At 35.4% G+C, this 26,390-nt stretch overlaps 1 protein-coding gene across 8 annotated transcripts in view; it reads left to right on the top strand.

Moving 5' to 3' along the window:
• THADA (THADA armadillo repeat containing) overlaps positions 1-26,390 on the top strand; it is a 400,812-nt gene that overhangs the window by 38,169 nt on the left and 336,253 nt on the right. For 7 of the 8 annotated variants that reach the window (XM_037806789.1, XM_037806794.1, XM_037806793.1 and 4 more), the window contains exons 16-22: positions 4,500-4,651; positions 10,097-10,310; positions 12,365-12,500; positions 12,729-12,865; positions 15,937-16,095; positions 17,494-17,651; positions 25,058-25,167. In XM_037806789.1, the coding sequence (XP_037662717.1) occupies positions 4,500-4,651; positions 10,097-10,310; positions 12,365-12,500; positions 12,729-12,865; positions 15,937-16,095; positions 17,494-17,651; positions 25,058-25,167 (1,066 nt within the window). The remainder of the gene's footprint in view (positions 1-4,499; positions 4,652-10,096; positions 10,311-12,364; positions 12,501-12,728; positions 12,866-15,936; positions 16,096-17,493; positions 17,652-25,057; positions 25,168-26,390) is intronic. The other variant, XM_037806790.1, reaches the window with a different exon arrangement.

A 26,390-nucleotide genomic window follows, 5' to 3' on the forward strand; every position in this document is an offset into this window, starting at 1 on the left:
GAACTGATTTAGCATTAGTTGTTTCAATTCGTGTATCTCAGTTGAAGTGTAAGTTTGTTCCTTTGTCTGGGCCAACCGTTAGAGTAGGTTGTAGTTTTCTGTTGTCTAGGCATCTGGTTTACTTGATTACCCTGATCAGTTTTTCCCAGACCAGAACAGGCTCAGGTCCCAGAAGGAGGAAATAATCAGTATCAGGTTTCTCTGAGGGTGTGTCTTAGAAGGTTGACACACCCTGTGAGGCTTCAAGCTGCTGTGCTTTTTCTAACCTGCCCAGCAGGTGGCGCCTGTCGGCCTGTCGCTCCTGACTGGTGTAAGGAGGTGTGGCCTCCTTAGTTTCTGTTTTGGCTGTTTCCCCCTGGCTCTGGGGTCTGGTTTTGAATGGAAGGTGGGTAGTAGAGCTGGGCACCACTTTTTTCCCTCTTAGGAAAGATACACCCCCTAGGGAGTTTTCATTTGCATTTAAATAGGTTCTTTGTCTCTCTGATTCTGCTGTCTCCACCCTTTCCTGGGTCAGAGAGCTGTGAACTGAAAACGGCTAAGGTTTTCTCTATTGCAGAGTGCTGTGAACTGAAAATGCCTGAGGCTTTCTCCACTGAGCTGCTCAAGTTGAGAGAAAAAGGAACAGAAAGCCCCCTTTCAGGGTCAGTCCATGGCCCCCAGTTTCACCCATTGGCCAGAGATGGCACCTGGTCCTCTGGGCTCCTCCTCCAGAGACAGACAAGTCTCTTGGCTCTTCAAGTTCAGTTGTCACTAAAAGCCTCTGTCTGCTTGTTGGGGATTTGCAGCTTGCATTGAGCAGTCTACATCTGCCAGTTAAAACCCCAGTTGGAGCTTGACTGAGGTATATTTGCTTGTTCAGGGAGTGCTGCTCTCTGTCTTAGCAAGGCTTTGCAATTTGGGGTCCATGGGGGGAGGAGGCTCCCGGCTTGGGTCCGCAGTTTCTACTCACAGATTCCACGCTGCGATCTCAGGCATTCCTCCCAATCCAGGTTGGTGGACAGTCACGGTTGTCCCCCAGCAGTTATTCCAGATCATTTACTAGTTGTTCCTGTTTGTTTATTAGTTGCTCCAGACTAATAATTTCCATTCCTCTCTATGCTGCCACCTTCCCACAATCCTCTGTTAGTTTGCTTTTGACATCATTTCTAAGAAACCATTGCCTAACCTAAGACATACTTCTTTTGATAAATTATTTTCAGAGTATTTTATTCATTTTGGTGCTATTATAAATGTAGTTTTCTTAATTTTCTTTTCTGATTGCCCATTGCTAGTGTATTGAAATAAAACATTTTTGTGCATTGATCTTTTATCCTGCAACTTTTCCCATTTCGTTTGTTAGGTCTAAAAGTTTTTTTGGTGGATTCCTAGGATTTTTCTTATGTGTGTGTGTGTGTGTGTGTGTGTGTGTGTGTGTGTGTGTGTATAAGATCATGTTATCTGTGAATAGAAATTGTTTTACTTCTTTCTTTCCAATTTGGATGTCTTTTATTTATTTTTTCTTGCCTGTTTGCTCTGGCTTGAACTTCCAGTACTATGATGAATAGAAGTGGCATAAGTGGGCATCCTTGTGTTGTTCCTCATCTTAGGGTGAAAGCTTTCAGTCTTTCACCACTGAGTATGATGTTAGCTGGATGTTTTCCACACACAGCCATTATCATATGGAGGAAGTTCCCTTCTAGTCTTAGTTTATTGAGTGTTTTATCATGAAAGGGTGTTAGATTTTGTTGAGTAATTTTTCTGCATCAATTGAGAAGATCATGTAATTCTTTTCCTTAAATGTAGTGTATTCTATTGATTGATTATTATTTTATGTTGAACCACCATTACATTCCTGAGATAAATTCCACTTGGCCATGGTGTATAATTCTTTTTATAGGCTGTTAAATTCAGTTTGCCAGTATTTTGTTGAGAAGTTTTATGTCTGTACTCACAAAGGGTATTTTTCAGTATTTTTCTCTTTCTATGGAGTTTTTGTCTTTGGCATCAGGGTAATGCTGACCTCATAGAATGAGTTCCTCCTCTTCCATGTTTTGGAAGAGTTTGAGAAGGTTAGGTGTTAATTCTTCTTTCAGTATTTGGTCAGATTCACCAGTGAAGCAAATCCAGTCCTGGACTTTCCTTTCTTTGGGGGAGGTTTTTGATTACTGTTTCAATCTTTTTACTTGATGTAAGTCTGTTCAAATTTTTGTTTTCCTCTTGAGTCAGTTCTTGAAATTTGTGTGTTTCTAGGAATTTATCCATTTCATGTAGGTTATCTAATTTGATGTACTATTGTTTATAGTATTCTCTTATAATACTTTGTATTTCTGTGATATTGGTAGTAAAGTCATTTCTGATTTTAATTATTTGCATCATCTTTTTTCTTAGTCAGCCTAGATAAAGGTTTGTCAATTTTGTTGGTCTTTAAAAAAACAATAAATTTTTTGGTTTTGTTGTTTCTCTGACTTTTCTGTTTTCTCCATTTCATTTATCTCCATTTCAGCTTTTATGTTTTTTTTCCTTTTGCTAGCTTTGGCTTTAATTTGCTTTTTACTAGTTAGATAACTATTGCTTTATGTGTGTGTGAGTGTGTGTATATAATATTAATTTTTTAAAGAGCTAGTGCATGCACATGGTATAAAATTCAAAAAGTAATAAAGATACACAGTCATAAGAGAGTCTCTCTCTTAGCTATTTTCCTTAACTGTGCAGTGCAGTCATTCCCCAGAGAGGACTGACTACCATTTGAGTACCATTTCCCTGAGTATTTTTCCAGATCTACTTTATACCCATCTAAAGATAGGCATTTTATTTTTATCAGGCACGAATGTTATCTTAGTAGACATGCTTCTCTGGACCTTGCCTTTTTCACTTATTTGTATGTGTTGGAGATGGTTTCTAGTACATACAGTACTGCCTCATGGTTTTTTAATGGCTTCAGAGTATTCTGTTGCATGGATATACTATAATTTTACAGGTATTTGTGTACCTTTGCTAATTAATCCTTTTGAACCACTTATTTTAAGTGCATTTCTTGTGTATTAAAATATTTCACATCTATTCTGTACCTAAAGGTACATGTTGTGCACTGAACAACCTGAGGGGTGCCGTCATAGTGTGTGTAAATGATACCTCTAAAGACATATGGTGCACCACCTCACAACCGTATTTGGCAGGTTTTGCTTTGTGATCCCATTTGAGAGTCTTTTTAATATACTAGCTTGGCACATATACATTTATTGAAATTACAGATATTTGGCCTTAGTTCTGTCATTTTTAACTTTATTTTTTATTGGTATTTATAAAAAATCTCTCACTCTAAGGCCTGTGAGTCTTTGCTTTATTTTTGTGTACGGGTTTCTTCTGATAATGTGGAAGGCTTGCATTTTTGTTACTTCTATAGAACCTGATATTTCTGTACACACTATCTATTATTGTCTAGTATAAGCAGTGACAAAATTAGTATTCTTTTATTTCCTGGCACTTTCCCTCCATAACCAAATTTTAGTTGATTTTATTATTTTTCTTCGTTCTCTTAAATATAAAGCTTACATCTCTATTTCTTGATTTACTAGCCATCTTTTAACATTTCTTTCCACCCCTCACTTTTTATAAAAGATAAATATATGGACTTATACTACTTCCTCCTTGTCTCCTCACAATTTTAGTTGGAGGCTTTCTACATCATCATGATTTATAATATTCTCATTTTACAAAGAAATCCATCATTGCCACATTTGCTTAGTCTTAGGGTTAAATGGATTTGGTGGTTTTCATCATTCTTTTGTGATAATTTTTCTGTTCATCTTTGGTTGGCTGAAAATTGTCTTTCTTTGAGAAGAGTTTTTAGAGAAATATAGTCCTTGATTTTTTGAATATTTGAAATGTTCATATTGTTGTATACTTGAAAAAGAGTTTGATATATGATTAATCATACCTTCATTCCCTTAGGATTTTATAAGCATCTTCTAGCATTAAATGTTGTAGCAGAGAGTAAAGTTTGGGCTTAGTAGATGAGTTGAGCATTTTGCTTGAATAGCCAGCAGATTCCTTCTTTATCTATGGCAACCATTAGTCTATTAGGTTATGTCATTATACTTAACATTCTGTCAGTTCATTCTCAGACATAATAGGATTTGTGATTCCAGGTCAAAATGTTTTATGAAGATTCAAAAAAAGATGTGTTCCTAAATTTGTTTTTGTTTTATTTTTATTTTTTTTTAAATAACTTAGGAATCTTTTGTATAATTCCTTTTGAAGGAGAATAAGAGAATGGAATGGTTTTAAACACATTTTTTAAAATGTTCCTTCCTATTTCAAAAACTGGAATACTTATTTTGTCGTTTAGCAGATAAATTAATGGAAAAATTATTCTTTTATGCTATTGTGGATAAAGTATGATGTGTGGATTTCTAATTTTCTATAAACCTGCCTGAATAGCTTTGAAACCTTGATTTCCCTTGCCTTTTATTCACTATTAAGTCATTGTTTTTTGGCTTTTTGTTCTTTTATTTTTTTAGGAAGAACCCAAACAGTGTATCAGCTAAGTCATGATATTGATGTTGGTCGTTTCCAAACACTATTGGAGTGTTTTACCAGCACTTTTGAGGATGTGAAAATTTTAGCATTTGATCTTCTGATGAAGTTACCAAAAACGGTTATACAATTTCAGGTATTTAGATTTTTCCCATGTAAATGCAGTATGTGCATGAAAATCTTTCTGTTTAACGGGAGATAAAGCAATCTGTAGATTATTCGAGCTCACTGCATCTTCCTTCTCACATCTTTTGACTGTCTCAGTTGTCATTGATACTTCTGTTGCAGAGTATTGGGAGGGAAGAGTGTTGGTAGGGAAGGAGGAAATACAGTAAAAGAAAACAAAATCCAACTCAGTGCGTGCTGTTAAAAAGGGAGGTGTAGGAGGTGGTAGGATTTATTGTTTACAAGATTATTAGTAGATTTCAGTTAATTGTGGTTTCCCCAGTTCCCTTGGACATGATCATATTCGATCAAAACCCATCACTTACAGTAACTTGGATTTTTTTGAGATAATATCTGTGCTTAGTAGACTGGGAAGCTGAGTGTAAGTGAGGTAGGCAGTGTGTTTCTGGTCAATAGCAATAGCTAAACTGAGACTGAAACTCAAATACTTGAGGTTAACAGTTCTCTCCCTAGTCTCTTTACCCCATTCCCTGACCCTGTTTTTCTCTTCCTGACATCTTGTTCTTCTGCTCTGACCTTGGGGCAGTGAGGGCATGGTGTGGGGATGGGTCTGCAGGGTCCCCGAGCCTCTGAGCCCAGGCTCTCAGCTCTCCCCTCAAGGCTCATTCTGGGGTTGTAGGGCTGCCAGCCAAGTACTGGCTCTATAGCGTTGCTAGGATTTTCTGTCTGTGGCTGTGTAGAGGCAGAGGTGCCCGCAAGGGCTGCAGCTAAGCCATGATCTGGTTCCTGGCTCTTGGGCTCTGTTTAGTGCATGTCAACTTCTAGACTCAATGGGGTTCTGCAGGAGCACATGTTAGAGAGTGGAAATTACCTGTTTCTCTGGCTTCCACGTGGCATTGCAAAATTTCAGAATATTTTTTCTGGCTTGGGTCCAGATTGGGAGTTGTTCTCCAGCATTCACCTAATCCTTTGGTCTTTCAGGGCCTTGGTGAGCAGAAGGTTCTCTGATACTCAGGCTGTAAACTTTTGTACCACATGGAGTTTTAAGGAAGAGACTTTTTTTTCTCTTAATCTCTCTCTGTCTTTTTTATCCTTACCATTTATCTCACTTTAGCCTTGAATTTAGCTATGCCTCACTTCTGGCAAATATTTTGAGTATCTGGAGTGGAGAATGTATATTATATATAGTACATATATGAAAGATTTGGTCTCTAAATGAACCATGAAGGGCCCTTAGAGAGTCTCTGCATCTCTAATTTAATAAACATGTGTTTGGTATTTGAATACTAACTGTGGAATTTAGGAAATTTAGTATGACACATGATGTACGAGAGGATTCTGTTCATACCACTTAGACAGTCTTGCAAATTAGTAAAATGGTCATAGGAATAGGAATTCAGGATTTCAAAATGTAATTGTATGTTGTATTTCCAAAGTCTTTCTTTGGGTATACCCTATATAATATAATTAATTTTTAAATACGATTAACTTTAAGCATTTTTTTGAATGCCAACCTAATCTCTCTAAGGTCCTATGTATAAGTGCTTATATTTATTTTTTTAGAATTTTTTTAAATAGAGAAGTTGTACATTTATGGAAAAATCATGCTGAAATGCAGGTTCCTATATACCCTCCCTATTATAACCCTTTGCATTAGTGTGATATGTTTGTGAATATTATTATAATTATACTATTAAATATAGTATGTAGCTTCCATTAGGGGTCACTGTTTGTGTTTTACAGTCCTATGGCCTTTTTTTTAAAAATTTTATTCTAGTAACATATATACAACTTGAAATTTCCCCTTTTAACAGCATTCAAAAATACAGTTCATTGGTGTCAGTAACATTCATAATGTTGTGCCACCATCAACACCATCTATTACCAATACATTTCCATCACTCCAAACAGAAATTCTTCAGTAATTAAGCATTAACTCTCCATTCCCTACTCTATCCCAACTCCTGATGACCTATATTCTAGTTTCTGAGTCTGTGAATTTGCATGTTCTAATTATTTCCTATCAGTATTTGCACTTTTGTTTGGCTTGTTTTACCCAATATGATGTGTTCAGGGTTTATTTATGTTGTTGCATGTATCAGAACTTCATTCCTTTTTATAGCTGAATAATATTCCATTGTATGTACATACCACATTTTGTTTATGTGGTCGTCTGTTGATGGACACTTGGGTTGCTTCCATGTTTTGGCAATTGTGAATAATGCTGATAGGAACACTGGTGTGCAAGTAACTGTTCGAGTCCTTGCTTTCAATTCTTTTGGTTATAAACCTAGTAGTGGGATTGCTGGGTCATATGATAATTCTTTACTTAACTTTCTGAGGAATTGCCAAATTATTTTCCATAGCTGCTGCACCATTTAACGGTCCTACCAACAATGAATGAGTGTTCCTATTTCTCCACATTGTCTCCAATACTTGTTATTTTCTGTTTTTTAAGTAGGAGCCATTCTAGTGGGTATGAAATAATATCTTGTTGTTTTGATTTGCATTTCATTATTGGCTAATGATGTGCTTCTTTTCATGTGCTTTTTGGCCATATATATATTGTCTTTGGAGAAATGTCTATTCAAGTCTTTTGTGCATTTTTATAGTGGGTTTATCTTTGTTGTTGAGTTGTAGAATTTCTTTATATATTCCAGATATTAAACCCTTATCGATGTGTGGTTTCCAAATACTTCTCCCATTGTGTGGGTTGTCTTTTTACTTTCATGGTGAAGTCCTTTGATGCCCATAAAGTTTTTAATTTTGATAAAACTCCATTTATCTATTTTTTCTTTTGTTGCTTATGCTTTTCGTGTGAACTCCAAGAAACCATTGCCTAACACAAGGTCCTAAAGATGTTTCCGTATGTGTTCTTCTAGGAGTTTTATAGTTTGATTCCTATATTTAGGACTTTTTTTCCATTTTGACTTAATTTTTGTATATGTTGTGAGGTAGGAGTCTACTTTCATTCTTTTACATATGGATATCAGTTTTCCAGCACTGTTTGTTGAAGAGACTATTCTTTCCCAGTTGCGTGGATTTGGCACCCTTGTAAAAAAATCAGTTGGCCAAAGATATGAGGGTTGATTTCTGAACTCTGAATTCAATTCCATTGCTCTGTATGTCTGTCTTTGTGCCAGAAACATGCTGTTGTTTTTTTAAATTCAGTTTAATTGAGATATATTCACATACCATACAGTCATCTATGGTGTACAATCAACTGTTCACAGTACCATCTTACAGTTGTGCATTCATCACCCCAATCTATTTCTGAACATTTTCCTTATACCAAAAAGAATAAAAATAAGAATAAAAAATAAAAGTAAAAAAGAACACCCAAATCATTCCATTCCCCCATCCCACCCTATTTTTCATTTAGTTTTTGGCCCCATTTTTCTACTCATCCATCCATACACTGGATAAAGGGAGTGGAGCCACAAGGTTTTCACAATCACACCATCACACCACGTAAGCTACATAGTTATACAATCAAAGTTTTCAAGAATCAAAGCTACAGGGTTGCCGTTCGACAATTTCAGGTCCTTCTAGCTGTTCCAAAACACTAAAACCTAAAAAGGGATATCTATATAGTGCATAAGAATGTCCTCTAGAGTGACCTCTTGACTCCATTTAAAATCTCTCAGCCGCTGAAGCTTTATTTAGTTTCATTTTGTTTCCCTCGTTTGGTCAAGAAGATGTTCTCAATCCCATGATGCCAGGTCCAGGCTCATCCCCAGCAGTCATATCCTGCATTGCCAGGGAGATTTACATCCCTGGGAGTCAGGTGCCACATAGAGGGGAGTTGGCTTAGCTAGAGAGAGAGGACCACATCTGAGCAACAAAGACAGAACCATGCTGTTTTGACCATTGTAGCTTTCATAATAAATTTTTTAAGATTTGGAAGTATAAGTCCTCTAACTTTGTCCTTCTTTTTCAAGATGGCTCTGGCTATTTGGGACCCCTTACCCTTCCATATAAATTTGAAGATTTGCTTTTCCTTTTATGCAAAGAAGGCTATTGGAATTTTTATTGGAATTGTGTTGAATATGTTTATCACTTTGGGTAGAATTGACATCTTGATATTTAGTCTTCCTATCCATGAATATAGACTGTCCTTCCATTTATTTTGGTCTTCTTTGATTTCTTTTAGCAGTGTTTTATGGTTTGCCATGTGTAAGTCCTTTACATCCTCGGTTAAATTTATTCCTAGGACATGATTCCTTTAGTTGATATTGTAAATGGAATATTTTCTTGATTTCTCTAGATTGCTCATTACTAGTGTATGGAAACACTACTGATTTTTGTGTGTTGATTGTACCAAGCCACTTTGCTGAATTCATTTATTAGCTTCAGTAGCTTTGTTGTGGATTTTTCTGGATTTTCTGTATATAAGATCATGTCATCTGCAAATAGGGAATGTCTTTGTCTTCCTTTCCATTTTGGATGCCTTTTATTTCTTTTTCTTGCCTAATTGCTTTGGTTAGAACTTGCAGCCCAATGTTGAATAACAGCAGTGATGGTAGGCATTCTGGTCTTCTTCCAGATCTTATAGGGAAAGTTGTGGGTTTTTCATATATGCCCTTGAGCTTGTTGAGGAAGTTTCCTTCTATTCCTAGTTTTCTAAGTGTTTTTACCAAGAAGAGGTGCTGGATTTTGTCAGCTACCTTTTCTATGTGAATTGAGATGGTTGTGTTTTTTTCCTTTGTTCTGTTAATCTGTTAACATTAACATATTTTCTTAATGTTGAACCACCCACTTGATCATGGTGTTTAAATCTTTTAATGTGTTGTTGGGTTTGACTTGCTAGTATTTTGTTGAAGATTTTGCATCTATGTTCGTAAGGGATATTCTGTAATTTTTTTTTCTTGTGTTAATTTTTATCTGGCTTTGGTATTAGGGTGATGTTATTAGGGATATTAGGGTGAGTTATGGAGTGTTTCCTCCTCTTCAAATTTCTGAAAAGCTTGAGCAGGTTTGATGTTAATTCTTGGAATGTTAGATATAATTTACCAGTGAAGCCATCTGGTCTTGGGCTTTTCTTTGGTGAGAGGTCTTTGATTACTGTTTCAATCTTTTTACTTGTTATTGGTCTGTTCTCAGTGACCAACATCACCCTAATACCAAAGCCCCAGTATACAGATTATGGGACTCCCAGAAGGAAAAGAAAGAGAGAAACGGACAGAAAGAATATTCAAAGAAATAAAGGCAGAAAACTTCTCATATTTAATGAAAGACATGAATATGCACATTCAAGAAGCCTATCAGGAGCCAAATAGGATAAACTTACAGAGAATCATGCCCAGACAAATAGTAGTCAAACTGTTGAAAACTCTAACGTATATTCAGTAATGCTGAATTACAGTTATATGGCAGGCTCTGTTTTTGAGTATATATTATTCTTTCAAATTAAGGAAATATTTCAGTGACAGTTACTGACTGTGCTTTATTCTAGGATTCAGAGAAACTACAAAGCTTATTTCAGGCAGCACTGGAGCTCAGCTCAAGCACCAAACCATACGACTGTGTAACAGCTTCTTACCTACTGAACTTCTTAATCTGGCAGGATGTTCTGCCGTCATTCCTGTCCGCCTACATAAAAACTCAGCAAGTTGCATGTGGAGATGGAAATACGTCTGCTGCTGTGGTAGAAAGGAACACATTAGTGGGTTTGTATTGAGTCAATGACCTTTAGTTCTTATTTATCAAAACCATATATCTTACTCTCTTACTATTCATGTGGTTAGAATGTCTAATGATTAAACATTTACGTTTTGGTTTTTCATTTACTAGTTTGCCAGCATATAAGAATAGCGCTAATTTCTCTTATGCAACTAAATATTTTACTCAGCTTTAAGTTTTCTATAACATTTGTTTCTGAAGAGAATTCATGTTAAATAAGTAGATATATAAATGTACATTCATAAAACTCTTTGTTATAGAGGACTTCTTTCTCCACCAAAAGTATAGATTTTTTTTCAGCATAAATTTTTCTCTGATTATATTGAGATAATTTGCATTATTCCTGTATAGAACAGTGTGCCTTTGTCTGTTGGGGTTTATGTTTTAACTGGCTTTCATAACCCTGTCTTCTGTTCGTCTTACAGAGCCAGTTCCAAAACCTAGATCTGAGACATTACATACTTAATTCTGTGCTAATAAATCTTCATTTTGGTGTTGTCTCTAAATAAGAACAGATGTGGACTTTTATAGAAGAAAAGGGAGGTCAGATATAGAGTTGAAAATTATTCTCTCCAACAAGGCAGCTCTGAAAAAGAGAATGAGTAATGGGAGAAAAGTAGGAGAAAGTGGGTAGTTCTGGTAGAGCGTGGCCATAGAACTGTGGATAGAGAGGTGATGTGGAAAATGAAGCTTGCCCACTGGAATTGCTTCAGGTACTGGATTCGCAAGGAGGCCCTAGATAAAGCAATAGGAAAGGGCCTGCTATTGGGGTGATCTGGGAATGCATGCTTCATGTAAAGGCATTCAAATTTAAAATATTTTAAAACTTTAAAAATTTTATAGAATATTTCAAACATACAAAAGAATATTTAAACATATAAAAGGCTTAAATAATACCAGACCTCACAAGTTGTTCACAAGCTGGATGCCCTCACCCAGCTTAAGGATTGGAACATCATGTGTACCTTCAGAGCCTCTGCCTTATCACACCCCCAACTCCTGAGATTACTAGCTTATATTTTGTATTAATCCTTCATTTTGTTTTTCTTTATAGTTTTACCATCTGTGTATAAGAACAGATAGTTTTACCATCTGTGTTATTTAGTCTTCATGAGTTTGATTTTTATATAAATACATTGTACTATATGTATTATACAAATTTATCACTATTAGTCAAGTCTTCCATTGATGGACTTTTTTCCCCTAATACTTAAATAATGCCTATATGAATACTCTTGTACTTATCTTCCGATGCTCGCAAGTAAGAATTCCCCTGTGATAAACACAAACTTGGAATAGCCTGGTCATAAAGTATGTGCAACTTTAATTTTAGTAGATGATGCTAAATAGGTTTTCAGATTATACTCCCACCACAAATTATGAGAGTTGTGTTTCATGACTTAATCACCATAATTTGCTGTTGATAGATTTTAAAAATATTGTTAGTGGCAGAATATAAAATGGTATCCAATTGTGGTGTCATGTTACATTTTCTGATTATTAATGTGATTGTGCATCTTTTCGTGTGTTTATAAGCCATTCATTTTTCCCCTTCTGTGAAATGCCTGTTCATGGCCTTTGTTCATTTTCTTATTGGGTTTTCTTTTTCTTATTGATTAGGAGTTCTTTATGTGTTATTAATATTGATCATTTATTGATAAATATAATTCTAAAATTTAAAATATAACTTCTTCCTTCTGGGGGAAAATATCCCTAAACAAGAAAATTCTTCTGGCAAAATGGCACATTCCACATGGATGGGGGTTTGAGACCCCAGGTAGATTATGTCCAGGAGGAATGATTGGTCCACAGAATGAATGATGTAAATGGCTTCAAAGAGTTAGGGAAAGACACTCAATTCTACCTTTTAGGGTACCCTGTGTTAACTAGAAATGCATAACAGGTTGGATAATCTTGAAAGTTGCCTTTTTGATTCAAACTTTCTAGTGTAATAGTTCAAATGAGTTAGGTGTTTTGATGGGAGCTGTTTTGCTGTTCATAAATTTGTAAATTACTGCTGCTTTCCGTTTGCTTTTTCTAGTTATCAAATGCTTGTTGGAAAATCTTGAGGAAGAGATATCTCAGGCTGAAAATTCTTTGCTTCAGGCAGCGGCATCATTTCCCATGTATGGGCGAGTCCACTGTATAACTGGAGCTTTGCAGAAGTTATCTTTAAAGTATGTATATTCATAGCTGCTGTATCCTGGGAAAGGAATATAGTTTATTGCCTTAAAGATAATTGAAAATTAGGCTTAAAATTTATATACATGCACATATATGTATCATATATGTTATAGATTGCAAAATTTTGAAACTTATATTCTCTTTACTTTTATCTATTAATTTCCAGTGTGAAAAATTGATTTTTGCTTTTAATATAAATTTCCCTAATGTCCTTGTTGCAGCAGCCTGCAGTTGGTGAGTGAGTGGAGACCTTTGGTGCAGAAGCTCATTTTGATGTCCTACAGGCTCTCTGCTGTGGTGTCTCCAGTCATTCAGAGCTCCTCCCCAGAAGGCCTCATCCCAATGGACACTGATTCAGGTCAGCAAACAAAGAAGGCCAATGTGCTATGGATTGATTATTATATTTTCTTAAAATCATTCCTTTGGCACTATTTAAAGCCTAATTGAGGAAAAATGAAGAAATTATTATTACGACTACTACTATTATTATTATTAATGACATTTCTGTGATGTTAGTAATATTTGTTAACTATTAAAAAACAACCAGACATAACTATTTAAAAATAACCAGATGGTGAGCAAGGATTTTCCTTCCTTGGGGTAAGTTGGGTTTTATAATATTGTTATTTCAAAAGACCACCTGCCAGGTAGTTGGTAGGACTGGGAGAGTGGAAGTATAAATTAGTGAGGTGTGCAGTTAATGGAGTTCAGTCAGAACAGACAACTTGTTAGGAATCTGGAATGGCTAAAGATCATTTAACATATAAAGACTAGTTAATGCCCAAAATTAACTCATGAACTCTTCGTGGCCTTTTGCCTCCCAATCCCTGTCTCTTTGTGAATAATCCCATGAAAGATCTATTTATGCAAGTCAAGTGCCTAGGACTGCTTGATATCTCTCCATTGCTCCTTAAATCCAGCCCATCTCCCCATTCATTCAATGTTACCCCTTAAAAATCTCCCAAATCGCTTTTCTTTTTGTCTGTATCTTCCTCTTTTCACCTTACTCCAGCTTCTTATCTTGTTTGGAATATTGCAGTAGCCTCCTAATTGATTTCCCTGCATCCATTCTTATCTCCTTTCATTTCCTTCTCGCTGCATCCAAAGTCATTTTTTCAAATCATATAATTGCTCATCTTACACATAATCTTTACTTACCCATGTACTCTGTTGCACCCCCAACTCCCAGCCTTGGTTAAAATACTTTAGAGATTTCTGAACAGGTCCTGTTATGGTTTTTCTCCTGCTACCTCACAAGCCTCGTCTCTTACCATTCTCCCCTTCCCATGGAGTTCTCTTTCATGCAAGTTTTGTAATTTTGCCAGGATCCTGTCTATGTTTTGTTCTCTTTTGCTCAGTACAGTGCCTGGTAGAAGTATGTACACAATGAATATTTGTTAATAATTAATAAATAAATGAATGAGAAATTACTATAGGGATAGGAACTAAGCTCAGTGCCTGGGATGCCCTAGATGGCATATTCTTTACTACAACTGACCATTAGGTTTTTGCATGAATTAATGAAAGACATAAATATATACACCCAAGATGCCTGGTGAACTTCAAACAGGATATATGCAAATAGACCCACACTGTGCAACATTATAATCAAACTGTGAGTTGTCAAAGACAGAATTCTAAAAGCCTCAGGACAGAAGCAATGTGTCAGAAGCAACTTATTGAGCCTCAATAAGTTTGTGCTACTTTCTCATTGGAAACCACACGGGCGAAAAGGCAGTGAGAAGACATGTTTAAAGTGCTGGAAGCAAAAAAAATTGCCAAGCAAGAATTCTGTATCCAGAAAAACTGTCTTTGAAAAATGAGAGAAGAATTAAGACATTCTCAGATAAGCAGAAGCTGAGATAGTGCATCACCCCTAGACCAGCCCTACAAGAAATGCTAATGGAAGTTATGCAGGCTGAAAGGAAAGGGCTCTAGACAGTTGACTGAAGCCAAGTAATGAAATAAAGATCTCCAGTAAAGATAATGACATGAGTAAATACAAGTGCTAGTACTATTGTATTTTTGATTTGTAACTCTACTTTTTACTTCCTACAGCATCTAAAAGGCAAATGCATAAAATTTAATGATAAACCAAAGGTTTTGAACTCATAATATATAAATTTGTAAAGTGTGAAAAGAACTACATAGAGATGGGGGAACAATGAAGTTAAGTTGGTGTCAAAGCAAATGATATTGTTGTAGATTTATGATGATAATAAATCCTTGGATAACCACAAGGAAAATATCAGAGAAGATGCAAAATAATAGAGATAGAATGTAGAATACAGGTTACCAGGGATGGGAGCAGGGGCAATGAGGAGTTAATGCAAAATGAGTGTAGGGTTGCTGTTTAGGGTAAGGGGAAGGTTACAGTAATGGATGGTGGTCAGATTTCTGCAACATTGTGAATGTGATTCATTTCCCTGAATGGTATACATGGGAGGTGTTGATGGGAAGATTTATGCTGTATGAATTTTCTACAATTTAAATAAGAGAATCTGAAGAGAAAAATGACAAAATAAGTATATATATTTGGTATACAGTAAATATCTGTTCTTTGAATTGTTAATTGTTTACAGATGATTACCTCTTGCTATTTTTAAAAATTTGAGCTTACTAACTCCTTGTTTCTTTGCTGTCCATTCATTCCTTCGATCAATGTTACTGGACCTCTACCATGAGCCAGTTTTTATCCTAGGCACTGGCAATTTAGCAATAAACAAACAGACAAAAGTCTTGCCTAGGTGGAGGTTACATTTCCTGATCTAGTGAATGCTTAGAGAATGAAAATGAAGTTTAGCATAATACTAAGACTGTAGAACATACTTAGAAAGCAGTATGTTACAGAATACATTTCAAAGCTAACAGGACTCTTTATGTATTCCTGGGCTTTAAAAGGTAGTAGTTGTTGTTGGTGAGATTTTTTTTTTTTTTTATTTTTGGTCCTTTTACTGTTAAACCTTGATAATTTATGTTTTAGACAGTGAAACAATCTTTTAAAAAAATTCATTGAAGTTTAATGCTCTTGTCCCTCAGGATTGAACACTGAGATTCTTAGGCAACACTAAGAAGGGAAGTTTATATGAGATGGTAGCCTTTGTCCTATGGACAGTTACAGTTGTGATTTTTTTTGTTAGATCTTCAACCTTAACTGCCGTATGTTTAAAAGTACACCCACGGTTTTTGCAACTGTTCCTGTAAGTTTGAATTTATCTCAAAATAAAATTTCTTATATATATATAAAAAAAAGTACACCCAAACCTTATGAGTACTCTATATAAATGATATTTATATTCTGTGAGTGCCTTCTAATAGAGCTGATTATCAAGTATTGGAAATTACAATATTTGAGGGTTAAGTACTCCCAAGGGAAATCTGCGTGTGCGGAACTGGTGTTTCATATGCTCTCATCTGTTTCTTCCTCAGAGTCAGCAAGCCGCTTACAGATGATTTTAAATGAGATTCAGCCACGAGATACTAATGATTATTTCAGTAAAACCAAAATATTGAAAGAACGTGATACCTTTGATTTGGAGGACTTGAATGCTAGTGTGCCGAGTATTGATTGTTCTGCAGAAATCAAAGGTAATGTGTATAAAATCAATATTGTAGCCAGTGTTTAAATGACAAATAAAATGTAATGCCCTTTTTATATAGTAAACCAGAGACTGTAGATCTGGGTGGGATGTATCTCAAAAATAAAGTTTTCTTTGAACTTACAAATGATTTATTTTGGGGAATGAATTTGTAAAACTTACCATAAGATGGTACACCACCCCAGCGTAGTATATGAGGTGCTACAACAAAATGCTGCTGAGTGCTAAAACCCACCCTGACAGCCCAGGTCTTGCAAGAGCAGTGATGCCCAGTGAATCCGGGTTTTGGCAGTGGTTGGCTTCTTCCAGCAGTTTGGTTCATTGTTGTCTACTGTGGGAGTCCTTCACATCGTGCAGACTTTTAAAGGAAGTGAACCTTATTACTCCATAAAATGTGAGCTATGCCACTATACCAAGCCTCAAGAATTTGTGTCCTTGCTTGTTTTATCATTAGCTGTTACGATATGATTTTTTGTAATGTTGTAAAAAGCCACCAGAAACAGTGAATTCCTAGGACTTTAAGCAATATTGTTCTAAATTGTCCACTAGATGGGGATATTACCTTGCAGAAATTTCACTTGGAGTTTTTTTTTTTTTTTTTTTTTTTTTTTTTTTTTTCCTTACACAAAATAACAAATAGGTGCTCATTGTAATCGTTTCAAACAGTACAGTGGTAAATATAAATTAAAAATAAATTTAAGTCTTCCTTCATTTCCTCCCCAATCCCATGTCCTCCCTCTTTAGTATAATCCTTATTGTCCTAGTGCATTTATCCTTTTATTTAGTGGGTTAAAAAAAAAACACATGTAAGTGAGATTATACTATAAATATCACTTTGTTAACTTGCTTTTAATTTAATAGTAAATCTTGGATTTTTTTTTAATGTCAAACCTAAAATACTCCTAAAACTAAGAGAAGACCATTAACCATTGGATTAAAATATATCTTGAGAGAGAATTTGTATTTTTCTTTGATTTAAAAAATCCTATCATAGTCCTTTATTGCTTTAACAGCCACCCTCACCAAAATAGATAATGAAATATGTTTACTATAGTCATAATTTATGGATGACAAAGAGTTGGAGAGAGCCTAAATTTCATTAATTTCCAAATGTTAGACTCAAGTTTTAAAACAATATTGTTTAATTTTAAGTTTGTTTTGTAAATAATATATTAAAAAATACTTAGCATGATTTCTCCTCCAGCACATGTTCAACAAAGGTTAGTTGTTTTCTCCTGTGTAAAAATAACGTGACAAATTGGTTTGTTCAAGTGAATTATTCTTGGGGAAATTACGAATAAGCTTGTTCTAAGAAACCTGGGGTGTGAATAATCAGTAATGTCTTGTGTTGCAATATATTTTCTTTTCTTTTCTTTTTTTTTTTAAGGTAAAGAAGGAAAAACATGTGATGTAACTGCTCAGATGGTGCTGATATGTTGTTGGAGAAGTATGAAGGAAATTGCTTTACTTTTAGGCACTTTGTGCCAACTTCTACCCATGCAGTCTGTGCAAGAATCTTCTGATGGATTATTGACAGTGGAGCAGGTAGGGTAGATGTTTATTCCATCTGGTGAAATTTCTGGTCAAAGTGTAAATCATGAGCTTATAATAACCAAACTTAAAAAAAAAAAGGTTTTCAATTTTTCTTAAATAAAGTTCTGCAAATGTTGAAGAAAGTTCATGGTACTTTAGGATGTTAGACCTTGCAATGCATTTCGAAGATGTGGCATTTTTAGAAACATTCTTATTTTTCTGACTAAGGAATATAAGTAAAATGCACTTGGCTCAGTTTAAACTTCAATATTGTTGTCTTAAGTTTTGTTTCTATTTGTAACATACTCGGGTTTAAATTTTAGCCAGAATTGTCTATTTAGTAAAACTCCACAAACCTGTTGAATTTTGTAAGGGGAAAAAAAGTAACATATTGGTTATTATGGATTTCATGTTTCCCAATAGATTGATAATAAAGTTGTAGTCACTTTGGCTGACTTTTATTTTAAGACCACAAAGTGAGTTCACCATCTGGGACTGTTCAAGTGACTTGACTGCAGTGTTTACAAGAAATTAGCTTACCACAAGCATTTCATTTGGAAATATTTTAGATTTACTAGATTTCTGTTTTTAATTGATTCCCTCTTCCTTTCCATATGGCTTCAACAAATCCATTTCCCACCATTTTTCAGCAAAGATATATAACACATACTTTCACTTTTAACCTTTTTGAAATAAAGATAAGTTTTTCCCTAGGATGTTACAACACCGAGGAACAAAATAAATATTGTAGCATGCTGATAACTGATCATTTCTATAGTAACCGTGTGACTTGTGCTATGGAAATAATGCTGCTATTTTTATTCTCACACTTTCTGTGGCTCATGTGCTTGCATCTGGTTAACAGCTGGGCTTGTAATGTCGCAAGGCCCTGAGATGGAGAACAGTACACTACCGGCATCATTATGTTCCTTATTCTCTTCCAAATCAAATAGGCGTCAGTGTCCTAGAATTACTTGTAGTCATTGCTGGTGACTGGTTACAGTGCCAATGCCAACATCTTGGCCTGAGGAATCCAGCTATGATTAATGATTACTTCACTGATGGTCACCATCTTGCTAAGAAGTAAACATGTGCTAACTCAAGTCTCTTGACTTCTCCACTTTTCTTTCCAAGGACAAGTTAAAACATCTAGTTTTTTACATTTGTTGGATAGTGTTTGAAAAAAGTTAAGGGAAGCATGTTTTGCTTTCACCGTAACCAAGAAAGACTTGGAAACTTCTTATGAAAATAATTTTGCCTTGACACCTTTCATACAGCATCTGAATCTTAGCAGTTTTATTTATGTGGAGTATACATGTTAAAATTGGGAATTAATATAAAATAAAAAGAGATGTTCGTTTAAAAAAACTAAACTAGCAACAACAAAAAGAGAGGCTTATATGAGCCAGAGAGCTCTTCTAATGACTTATTTTCTTGCATAAGAAATGGACCCTGACTGTTTATCTGTGACATAATAGTTTCCATTCTATGAGGTCCAGTCATTTTTCCATGTTGCAGTTCGTGTAGTGCCCTCACGTGCATAGGATTGGAAGGAACTGACAACTGAGTGAGCATTCAAGAATATACTTCCTAGTTCTAATGTTGAAACCCTGCTTTCCATGGCAAACTTTATTTGTGGTCTCACTGACTTTAAAGAAATACCTTAATTTAGGAGCATTTAGTCCATGAAAATCTAAAGTCATCAAGAAATTAGCATCATTCACATTTCTTTTAAAATCCATGCTGCTTTTAAAATAAGATTTTACTTTAAATTAAAAGTGCCTCCATGCGCTTAAAGCTTTTAAGAGTTAAAAATATAAATAACAGAAGAAATGTCCTTTACTTTGGAATGGCTGGGCCATGCCTGGAGTGCACCCTCCTTCCAAGGACACAATTGCTCTGGCAGTGCTCGATCTGCTGTGCACGTAGTGTCAATGCTCAGAATTCACAAGTAAGCACCACACGTGAGTATGAACACAACAGACCTGCAGTGACAGAGGCAGTGAAGTGATGACTGCTTCACAGACTGCTGCCCATTGTGGGAGAAAATGTGGAACTTGGATTTCTTATTATCAAGAGTAAAGAATAATTACTGTGATCTCCTTTTCTCTCCATGGATGAAGGAAGCTGTTGAGTACATCCATACAGCCTAAGATACTGGTGTTCAGCCTGATGTTTCTCGTCTCTCCACTCACCCTTGACTCTCGAAAAAATAACACGGTTCTGTTATAATTTGAGATACAAGGGCTTGAATGGAGAAGACAGGGAAGATTTAATTTTATGGCCCTTTGTTAAAGGGGTGACCAGTTAAATCCCATATATGTTAATATAGTTTATAACAGGCTGGCAGGTAGTAAGATTACAATTTGGGAGTTTTTGTTGCTGTATAAGGAAAAGAACTGGTGCTTGTTTATAATACTGAGTTTTCAGTGATATATTCACGAACTATTACATCCAGAAGAACCACAGGGATGACACTGTCCTTCCTTGTTCAAGAGGAAATCAAAGCCCCTGGATGTTACCTGGTTTGCCCAAGACCACAAAGCTGGTTTGTGACAGCTTTGGGACAGTAATCCAGTTCTCCTTCCCAGCCTGTTTTCTGATGTAGTACAGCACTGCCTGCTTTGTTCTGAACTGTTCATTTAATACCTCTTTAAGTTCAATTTTCTCTGCTTTTAACACCCAGCCAAATTTTTGCACACAGCAGGACAGTAAGGCAACTTGCTAGTGAACTTTTCAGCAATGGTCCATTTCCCTACATCACTTCTTGTGAAACAGTGACTCCTTACTGGCTTCACCAAGATGAAAGCAGGTCTGACTTTCCTCCTGCTCTGTACTCACATAATGAAAGGTTCTTTCATAATGTCCCTATTCAAGAAGCAGAGATAAAACCAGCTTTGAAGGATGTAAGTTGAGACCCTCAAGGAGTGTGCAGTACATGCAACTTTATCGTACAGCTTCCTGGCTGGTGTGTGTATGGGTTGCAAGCTTATTGTTTCACTGATGTAGAGCTTTTGCTTGCTGCATTTTCTTGGTCCTCTTTCCATGGGACATCTGATACCCCATGCTACTGATTTTTTTGAAACAGCTTCCTCTACCTGGAGTATCAATTTATATCTTTATTATATGTCCACTGATATTTGTAAAAAGAATCTTTTGGATAGGTTCATTAATATCTGCTTTCCCTTCCTAGTAATTATTGCCACAGAAATCATATAACTAAAAATAATTGCCAGCTGTTAGAAATTAGCTATTGTCTTGCTCCTCCTTTAGATAATGTTAACTTTCATATGTACACAGCTAAATCGGTTTGTACATTCCCTCAGGTCTTTTGTTACTGTTTTAGATTTTGGTAATGGAGTACAAAAGGGATGTGTATTTATTTGCATTCAGGACTTAAATGAAAATGCCTTTTGTATTTTCTTTTGCCTGAGTTTTTTTTTTTTTTTTAGAAATTATAAATATTCATTGACTTGTACTGAATGCACTTTTGCACTTTTAAGCTTCGGAATGAAGTTGAGTGTGTAACCATATCATTTAATCACATTTATTGATTGCCTTATTGCATGACTGTTGTGGGGATATAAAGAAGTTATATAGTGTGCAGTTCTCTAACCTCAAAGGACTTAAAAATCTAATAGGAATATGTGACAGAAATTCATCTTAGAAAGTCAGACTAAAGGGCAAAAGTCAAAATGGCAAATGGTTAAGAATTTGCTAAAAAGCAAAGAATAAACATTCTGGTAAGAAGTCTGAATACCAGAAAACTATTACCTTTGTTGTTATTGTGTAGGAGAACAATGTTGGGCTTTGAAGAGATCTCAGTTGTTAGTACGAAATCATTATAGTAGAGAATGTACAGTATAAAGCATCAATTCTCTTTTAAAAATACTCCATTTCACCAAAGTGGAATTAGAAACTCCTAGCCATTGATATTCCCAAAGTTATAAGAAATGACTGTGTCTTAAAGTCAGAATTTAAATTAAGGTTTAGGGATTAAATCTCAGTACTTTATAATATAAAATAAAAACAAAAATGGACTTTACTGATTGATACTCTGTGCCAGGTATTCTGTAAATGCTTCTATGCATAATCTCTTATTTTTCATAATGATCCTTTGACAAAGGTTCTAGTTTTGTCTCCATTTTACAGATGAGTGACCCGTGATTGCTTAATATTAGTAAGTGGCTGATAGTAGGGTTCTGAATTCAGCCCTGCTTGCTCCAGGGTCCCACATCTTAACCACTATGCATATTCTATAGAACTGTCCCATTTCTAAGTAAATCCTTTTGTTTACAGTGAATTTATAGTGAGTGGAATTACCTTTGAGTTTTCTACTGTACTTCTCTTTATTGTATAGATAAAATGTAAATAAAAATGTATTTATATTGTCCTTTGTGGGTTTTATGTTCAAGGTGAACATTTAGCTCCCCTAATTAGTCTGTTGGTGAGTTATAGATACCTGGAGACATGACATGTAGCTGCCCTCCTCTGTGGAAATTTACACCCTGTAAATCTGCAAAGCATGTTAATTTGCCTATAGAAGTAGGTTTTGTGAAAACTTAGAAGCAGGTTATGCTAAATTTAAAAAGACAGTGATTAGAAATTTAATTTTAAGGGTAGAAATCAGTGCCAATTTCTTTGTGCTTTACCTTTATTTCCTTTAAAAAATCCTGATAGGTATATTATTTATTTTAAAAAAATGAAGGCATCCTCTATGTTAAAAGAAAGCCTTTTGTGAGGTTTAAATAGGAACTCAGTGACCTTTGAGTGGCGATTTGAATTGGATTTTTAAAAAAAAATTTTCAGAAGACTTTTAAATTCTATTTTTATTTTAAAAATTAAATTTAAAAATTCTTTTTATGATCTGACTGTTGCCACTGATTTTCTAAGTGTTTTGGGTCAGCCTTGTTTCTGAAGGCTGATTATCTACCCGGAGGGCGGAGGGCGTCAGCATGGCCTTTCCTCTGTAAGTCAACACTGTCCTGCTGACTCCAACCGCCCTTTGTAATTGGGGACTGCCCTTCCTTGCAATGCTGTCTTCCTCTATTTTCCAGTATGAAACGTCTGCCTGTCAGCCAGATCTGCTAACCCTTTCCTTTTATATCTTCATTCATATAAAGACCCAGCAAAAGTGTCTGGCGGGTAGCAGGTAGTTAATAAATGTTTATCCATTCATTCTGGCCTTCATACCTCTTCTCATCATCATTACCCTACCTGGATGTCCTCTTCCATTTTGATCCACTATCAGGGTCTGGACATGAAACCTTTTCTAATAATTATTCCAGTACGGAAGGATCTTTCACTTCTTGGAACTCTTATGCTTCTAAGGGGTACTACCTGCCATATTGGTTTTCTCTGCTATTCTGAACCTAAAGTGTCCTGAGGACAGAGACCTTGTTTTGTTCTTCTCTATCTGTCCTAGCTTTAAGACGCTTAGCCTTTATCAGAGTAGTAAAGAAATACTTATGTCTGGTTAACAGGAATTTTATACTGCCTTGAAAGGGAAAATTGCACAATAAGCATGGGTTTGTTAGAAGATTTTTAACTGCAAAATGAAAAGAAGAAAAACTTTCTATACCTCACTTTTGCCTTAGAATCTCATTCTAAGGTCAGGATTACCCAGGGTTGAGGTCCATCCTAGAGAAAGACCACCCACTGATCACACTCTGAAGTCTTGGCTTTTGTTATATGCTTTCAGGCTCAGGCCCCCTTTGAAGGGAGTTAGAATAAAGGAAGCAATGAAAATCTGATCTTAGCTTAGGTAGTAGATTATGAGCTATACCAGTATCATTAATGTTTTCCCGAAGCATGTTTTAATATATGTAACATTTTGAAAAAATTAACTGAGCAAGTTGGAAATACCCCATTTTTATGGCTTCCTATTTTTATTTTCTGCTGCTTGAAACACCTTAGAAGTCTTCCTTTGTTTCTCTAGTAATAGAAATGATGATCATAACAAGTTAGCTAACTAGTGTTTCTTCTGATCCCCAATTTGTAAAATTATTAAGCTTCACTTCTCTCTTGGGGGTTGAATTCAGATTAAAGGCATGGTAATTCTGTTTGACATATAATCTGGAATTACTGTATTGAAGGTAAAATGATAGGACTATCTTGTCTGTGACTTGACAACTAGTAGTATGTGACCTTTTAAAAATATTTAAAGTTAGGAGTATCATCTGATCTTTACAGGAAAACTTTAGCTGAAGATCATAACATGCCAGGCTCTGAAATATTAAAATGTTAAAATTTCATTATATACTGCTTTTCTGGTTCTTTTTTGGTCTCGTGCTGATTTTTGTTCCTCTAAATCTACTACTTGTCTCTAATCAGATATTCTTTGAGTGTAGACTAGATTTTAATTTTCCTCTGTCTGGAACCTGAGACAGAGCTCAGTATTGAACTAAATTGGATTATAGGTTATAGGTCTGTTCTGAGCTTTTAGAGGTAACTCATTTAATACAACAACTCACATATTTAATTATTCTTGGTACTGTGCACTGCTTCTGATACATGTAGTCTAATCTAGTCACTGTGATGAGGTCGAAGTAAGCGTATCTAAGACATCCTTGGACAGCTTACCTTTTCACCATACAATGATCTGCCACGGAGACACGAATCAAGAGAGCCGACTATAGCTTTGGTCCTGGGTTTTATATAAAACCTGGATTTTCTAAAGCTGATAGCCACCGAATCTAATAGAAATTCAGCATCAGCCGAAACAATTTAACAGTTAATTTTGTACAAAATGCTCAATCAACAACTAATAGTCAGTCATATTGTCTTCAAAATAAATTATCGCATTTGTTATTCATTACTCTTGCATAAGAAAGGCAAGATGTAGGAAAGTGATTGAATCAGGCATTTGGCAGATTCCATGGTTCTGACTCAAAATGAAGGCTGTTAGTTTTTCAGGAGGCCCTTTGCTGCTAAATCTTGCATTGCCTTTAATATTTGCATGTCTCCAAAAAGTAATTATTTTGCCGAGTCTCCTCATGTGATTTGGCTGATGTTGTTGAATGACATGAGCTAACAAAAAGCACGCAGTGATGTTTGGGAAGCTGGTGTGAGGAGACAGCTTGAGTGTAGCAGTTAAAGATGTCCAGCTCTGGAGCCAGACTGCCTGGGATCATGTCCTGGCTCTATTGCTTGTTCGCTGAATGAGCTTGCATAAGTTACTTAGCCCTTTTGGTTCTCAGTTTCCCCATCTGTAAATTGGAGATAATAGTAGTACTTACTTCATGGGATTATTGTGAGGATTAAATGAGATATAAAAATGCTTAAAATGGTACCTGTCACATAGTAAGTGTTAAATGGATGAAAGTCTGGACCTGGGTTACAAACGATATTACTGATATAAATAAACCTGTAAATGTAAAGCATAAACTAAAGTTTATTTTTAAATTTTTTTCTTAAAGGTAAAAGACATAGGAGATTACTTTAAACAACACCTTTTACAATCCAGGCACAGAGGAGCATTTGAACTGGCTTACACTGGCTTTGTGAAACTCACTGAAGTACTAAACAGGTAAACAAAAACAAATATCCTTTTGTGTAAGCTTTTTTAAAGACTAAATGTACAAGCCTTGTGCTTGAAGTAGAATTTAGTTATGTCTTTTGATGTTTGAAAGAATAAGACTGAGTTTCCAAAACTCTTGGAAGAAATTGTTTTCTTAGGTTTCATTGTGTGACTTACTGCAGATGATTGAGTGAAATGTCCAAACCAAGTTGCTCTCTCATTGAAAAGTGGTTTGAAGAAAATGCAATGTTTTTGCTAAAAATAGTTTTGAAATTACTATTTCTCTTCATTGAATGAAATGAATGTTTTATTTGTTTGAAAAAAACTTGGCATTTGAAATAAAATAAGCTCTCCAGCTTTTTTGGATTTGTGTGTATTACAGACGGAGAAATGCTTAAGGATTTTTGTATTTTCCTTCATAATTTTATCCTATAGAAAAATTTAAAAGAACAGTAAGTAGACCAAAAAAAAAAAAAAAAAAAAAAAAAATGGGAGTCCTGTTGACTCCCACCCCCACCCCCTGGCCTGGAAAAGTACTTAAGGTTTTCATATGTTTAGCCAAGTACATATATATTCTAAAAAGATGTTATAGGTGCTGATAATTTCATTCATTCACATAACAGCTTTCCTCCAAGCAGTTTGTGAGGAAACCTTAAATTACTTAATGACTAAGTGTTCATGGCAAGTGTTCTTTAAATAAAAGGTAGTATTTTCCAGGAAAACATTTCCATTGCCTGGAAACTTTTTGAAATGAAGCACAGTTCTGCCAGCCTTGTATTCTCAGTAAACATTTTATTTTGGGCTAAGACTTCTACTCCTTGAATATTTTTGAAACAGATTTCATGGGCCTGGTAAAAACATTTATAAAACATTTTGGCAGTTGTGCACTGCACAGAATGTCTTTAAATGATACCAAAAACATCCCCCTGACATTAAAATGCTGATCTTGAAAATATTTTGTTATCTTTTCAATTCTTTGTTTCCCGTGACTTGTGAATGTGTGTGTGTGTGTGTGTGTGTATAAATATAAATATAAATTTTTACAACACAACATACTTCATTTCCTCCAAATCAAATAGCAAATATTTATTGAACACTATCTGTGTGCTTATTAGTACTCTGCTTAGTTTGGAGGATATAGCACTTCTTTATAAGACATAGCTCCTGTTCCTTTAAAGAGCTTATGGTTTAGTTTGGGAAGTAAGCAGTGATGAAATTCAAAAAATTCAAAA

The sequence above is a fragment of the Choloepus didactylus genome, chromosome 17 (assembly GCF_015220235.1).
Source record: "Choloepus didactylus isolate mChoDid1 chromosome 17, mChoDid1.pri, whole genome shotgun sequence".
NCBI lineage: Eukaryota > Metazoa > Chordata > Mammalia > Pilosa > Megalonychidae > Choloepus > Choloepus didactylus.